Source organism: Poromitra crassiceps (assembly GCF_964638095.1).
Source record: "Poromitra crassiceps genome assembly, contig: HAP1_SCAFFOLD_708, whole genome shotgun sequence".
NCBI classification, from domain to species: Eukaryota; Metazoa; Chordata; class Actinopteri; order Beryciformes; family Melamphaidae; genus Poromitra; species Poromitra crassiceps.
Genome location: NW_028151700.1, coordinates 37,501 through 42,966, shown reverse-complemented (window position 1 = coordinate 42,966; position 5,466 = coordinate 37,501). Strand labels below are relative to the sequence as shown.

The 5,466-nt window shown below is 46.1% G+C and overlaps 1 protein-coding gene across 1 annotated transcript in view; it reads left to right on the top strand.

The window, feature by feature from the left end:
- Positions 1 to 213: 213 nt before the first annotated feature.
- The window catches only part of LOC310771497 (sarcosine dehydrogenase, mitochondrial-like), a gene marked incomplete at its 3' end in the record, with an annotated part of 31,195 nt that continues 25,942 nt past the window's right edge, over positions 214 to 5,466 (top strand). The window contains exons 1-2 of the mRNA XM_083664096.1: positions 214 to 302; positions 5,210 to 5,399. Of these exons, the coding sequence (XP_083520222.1) occupies positions 5,215 to 5,399 (185 nt within the window). The remainder of the gene's footprint in view (positions 303 to 5,209; positions 5,400 to 5,466) is intronic.

The following is a 5,466-nucleotide window of genomic DNA, read 5'->3' as shown; positions in this document are numbered from 1 at the left end:
TTAAATAAATGCAACTGTAATCTTGATTACATTTCCCCCCCCTGTCACTGTAGTAAGGGATTACAGGACATTTTTGTAACCTGATTACAGTGAAGCCAGTAATCTGATTACATGTAATCAGTTACCTCCTCCCATGCCTGGCTGCAGACTGTAAGGAGAGACTCAGTGAAGTGTGGTTGCAGCAGCGCATGACAGCGACTGGACTGCAGCTTTCTGCCCCACTTTGAAGCGTCTCTCTCCGGCAGCAAACTAGTCGACTACTCGGCCATTTCCCAGTGGCTTTCATCCCCTCCTTCCATAAAGTAAGTCTTACTTCTTGTAAATATATCGCGTTTAGCCTGCATTTTCCGCGACAGTCTTCTTCAAGCAGGCAGAACCGAGGAGGACTGTAAGTTGTTAGTATGCGTGTGGCCGGAGGTGTCATGCCGAGTTTTGCACCCCCGCCGAGAATTGCATCCCCACCTTCCGGGAGCATATTGTAATGATTTATACGGAAACTTAACTGTTTAAAATGATATAATTGTCGGTAGACGTGATCTCCAAGCCAGGGGGTCTGTCCTGGCTCATGGAGACCGACTTTGATGCATTAGATCCGCGTGGAGGTGACTTCCATGCTTCGGGGCTCTCTTCTGGCTCATGGAAGCCGACTTTGGTGCTTAAAATCCGGGTACAGAGCACCTCGAGACCCGGGGATCTCTCCTGGCTTTATGGAGGGGGGTGCACATCTCGGCGGTTTGTACCTGGCGAGATTTGCATCCCTGTTTTTAAGTTAAAACAGCCCCAACATATGGTGGGGGTGCAATTCTCGGCGGGGGTGCAAAACTCTGCATGACACCTGTCGGAAACTAGCGAGAATGTGCAGTCAAGTTCGGTTGTTGATGCAGGTTGGGAGGATTTTGATACCAATGAGAAAAGTGTTCGCCATATGCGTCAGAACCGGGTCAGAACACATGCAGCGTTGTGCCACGTTATGCTTCTGCTCTGCTCGGGTTGTGTGTGTTTTGATGTGGCGTGCCTCCCTGCTAGCATGCATGTAACGCTATGGATGTTACACGTGTTCGCATTTGTAACGAGTTGTTTATTCTCACATTAAATGCACAATAATAACGACTGATTCGACACAAGAAACAAGCAGGCCACAGCTGTTCTGCTTTGCAGTACGTTATAGCCGGTTTCAGAGTTTCTGCACAACTGCACGCTTTCTAGCCCCTTTCGTGACTCTTCCGGCGATATAATAATTAATAATTAATAATAATAATTCATACTTATAGCCGGAAGAGTGACGAAAGGGCGCTACACGCTTTCTTGACATGTTTGCCTACAAAACATTTGGGGTCAAGATAAAAGGGGGTGTTGTTTACTTTTTTCTCGATCGAATCTGCTCCATTCATAACTATGTTCATTAATTAATAAGGGCGTTTGCCCTGCTGAAAATAATGCTCTTTTCTTAGTAGCTAGGCTACTATGTTTCTCAGCTCCATTCCAACTGCATGTTCATATCATAAGCTGACTATTTTCTTCAATATTTGCTAGAAGAGCCTTTTTACTACTACTACTGGCCACTGTCCAGTTTGCTGGCAGAACTTGATCTTGGTTTAGTTTGAACTTTGAACCCGCTGCTCACTATTAGCAGTGGTTCTCAACCTGGGGGGCGGGGTCTACCAGGGGTCCTTGACCCGGCTCAAGGACACCCCCCCCCCCCCCAGGGGGTCCCCCCAGTAAATTGATGAATTGGTAACTTCAATATTATTTCGGTTATCACAATTAGAGAATGTAGATGAGAAGAATGATTGGTTTGATCCTAATTTCACTGTTACAGTATATATCTACAATGCAGATATATAGGCATGGAGTTCTGGACAAAATCATATCTAAAATATTGTCAGATTTGCGCATGAGAGACACAATCTCATCAAATGGGGGTCACTATAATGTGGAGTAACTGAGGAGTCCTGGATATGAAAAAGGGTTAGAGTCACTACACTGTAGCACCATGTGACCGTGAGAGTGTTTCAACCTATGGAGTGATTTGTACCCAGAGGAGTTACATAATGCTTTGAACATGACAGAGCTTGTATAACTATTAAGCATTTAAATGATAATAGCTGATACTGGCCATGTGGGTGCCCTAAGCGCTAATTGCTACTGTATGTGGTGCCCCCCTCCTCTCAAGAAAAACACACAAATGCAATATTTTTTAAACTGAAGAAATATATTTGCATTATCAATGTTACATTACAAATAGAAAACAGAACTATGAAATACATGTAGTATATCACACTATAGAACCATAAAGAAAGGCCCAAATCTTCTTAAAATCATTGTTTCAGTCCCTTTTCCTCAACAAAATAAATATTCTAATAGAGAAATGAAGTGGTGCAGTGTGATACAGCACAACTGTTAGATGTGCTCAGTGTGCAAAGTTAATTTCATGTCCAGTAACACACGATAATGTAACCCAGCAGATTATTTTCTGTTGCTACAAATTACAGATGTCCCCTAAAGGCCTCACAGCGTCTGCTATTTACCATGCTCCCTAAACGCCTCCTGCAGGCTACTGCTACGATAATGACTGATTTGATTTACCATGCTCCCTAAACGCCTCGTGCAGGCTACTGCTACGATAATGACTCTGCTATTTACCATGCTCCCTAAACGCCTCGTGCAGGCTACTGCTACGATAATGACTCTGCTATTTACCATGCTCCCTAAACGCCTCGTGCAGGCTACTGCTACGATAATGACTGATATTTACCATGCTCCCTAAACGCCTCGTGCAGGCTACTGCTACGATAATGACTCTGCTATTTACCATGCTCCCTAAACGCCTCGTGCAGGCTACTGCTACGATAATGACTGATATTTACCATGCTCCCTAAACGCCTCGTGCAGGCTACTGCTACGATAATGACTCTGCTATTTACCATGCTCCCTAAACGCCTCGTGCAGGCTACTGCTACGTCTGCTATTTACCACGCTCCCTAAACGCCTCGTGCAGGCTACTGCTACGATAATGACTCTGCTATTTACCATGCTCCCTAAACGCCTCGTGCAGGCTACTGCTACGATAATGCTATTTACCATGCTCCCTAAACGCCTCGTGCAGGCTACTGCTACGATAATGCTATTTACCATGCTCCCTAAACGCCTCGTGCAGGCTACTGCTACGATAATGACTCTGCTATTTACCATGCTCCCTAAACGCCTCGTGCAGGCTACTGCTACGATAATGACTCTGCTATTTACCATGCTCCCTAAACGCCTCGTGCAGGCTACTGCTACGATAATGCTATTTACCACGCTCCCTAAACGCCTCGTGCAGGCTACTGCTACGATAATGACTCTGCTATTTACCATGCTCCCTAAACGCCTCGTGCAGGCTACTGCTACGATAATGCTATTTACCACGCTCCCTAAACGCCTCGTGCAGGCTACTGCTACGATAATGACTGGTCTGCTATTTACCATGCTCCCTAAACGCCTCGTGCAGGTTACTGCTACGATAATGACTCTGCTATTTACCATGCTCCCTAAACGCCTCGTGCAGGCTACTGCTACGATAATGACTCTGCTATTTACCATGCTCCCTAAACGCCTCGTGCAGGCTACTGCTACGATAATGACTCTGCTATTTACCATGCTCCCTAAACGCCTCGTGCAGGCTACTGCTACGATAATGACTCTGCTATTTACCATGCTCCCTAAACGCCTCGTGCAGGCTACTGCTACGATAATGACTGATTTGATTTACCATGCTCCCTAAACGCCTCGTGCAGGCTACTGCTACGATAATGACTCTGCTATTTACCATGCTCCCTAAACGCCTCGTGCAGGCTACTGCTACGATAATGACTCTGCTATTTACCATGCTCCCTAAACGCCTCGTGCAGGCTACTGCTACGATAATGACTCTGCTATTTACCATGCTCCCTAAACGCCTCGTGCAGGCTACTGCTACGATAATGACTCTGCTATTTACCATGCTCCCTAAACGCCTCGTGCAGGCTACTGCTACGATAATGACTCTGCTATTTACCATGCTCCCTAAACGCCTCGTGCAGGCTACTGCTACGATAATGACTGATATGAGGGAAACGTCAGTTTGTTATTCACTGCATCACATGTCGTTTTAAACGAGGAGATCCATAAGCTTCTTTTAAGGGCACCACCATGGCATGGCCAGTTCAAAACGGAATGCCAAATTGTCCATGAGGATAGTTCATTTTAGGAGGGGAATTGTGACCAAACTGCAGGGCATCCCGCAACTGTCAAACTGTCCGTTTGCGCCGTGGTATCATTCTTGCCTGGGATGGTGCCCCTCACGGCACTTGGTGTGATGCGCGTGTGCCTACTCTCAGCGCTGTGCTTTGGTCAGCTGCAGAGTAGACTAGGAGCTTACCAAGTCAAGATTGAGCATTGCAGATGTTTGCTGACTTGAGCCCGGGGCCTGCCCTGCAGTTGAAGGACTAGTCAGTCACAATGATGTTTTATCTGTCTGTCAAAAGTACAAAAAGGCACGCATATCCAGTGAAGGGTTAAAACCAGGTGCAGGACCGAAGTGCAAGTAAGTAATAATGTCTGAGGAAGGGCTTTGACCGAAACGTCACACTTTTTGTGGTCTCGATTCAATATTTGGGAGCAGCTGCCTGTGAGCGGACTCTATTTTTTATTACTTACCTGACTCTGTCATCTTGGGCAACACAAATGTTTTGGCCACTAAGCTGATCTAGCTCGACAGATTCTCTGTAAAGACCTCAGAGACATAATGCTTGTGATTATACGGGCTAGATAAATAAATAAACTTGAATGAGCCAAATGTCTGGGATTTGGTTGGTTGAGTTGTACCTGAGGTTGTCTGCCTTAAGGCTGTTTCATTGTTAAGCTTAAGTCACTTTTCAGGTTAGGTTTTGGTTAGCAGCTTATCTTACTCACCTTACAACCATAGATGTTGTCAAGCTTAGCATTTCTAAAGATTGCGGCCTGCTGTCGGTCTATCTGTTCTTTATCAATACATTCAGTTGGAGGCATAACAAGGCCTCTGGAACAATATTTAGACAAAATTATGCAAAAAAAAAAAAATCAAATTCCATTGTCTTTTTTTTCTTGTTACTTTGTTGCCCTACAATATAAAAATGATACGCATTATGATACACATATACGCACACAGGTATACACAGAGATTCTGTTTCTGTGTCTACGTGGTCTCCAGGGGCCATGGCCTTCCTAGGGAGTGCAGTGTGGAGGGTGGTGTCGGCAGTGCGGCCCCCTCTCTCCCCGCTGTGCAGGACGGGTGCTCGCTCCTACAGCTCCGAGCCCACCATGGAGAAGAGCGTCCCCTACGAGAAGACCCTCAAACAGGACGAGGGGGTCTCCAGCGGGCCCACCAAACCCCTACCCAGGTGAGGCTGCTGAGGGTGGTGCTGCTGAGGGTGGATGGATGTGTGTGTGTGTGTGTGTGTGTGTGTG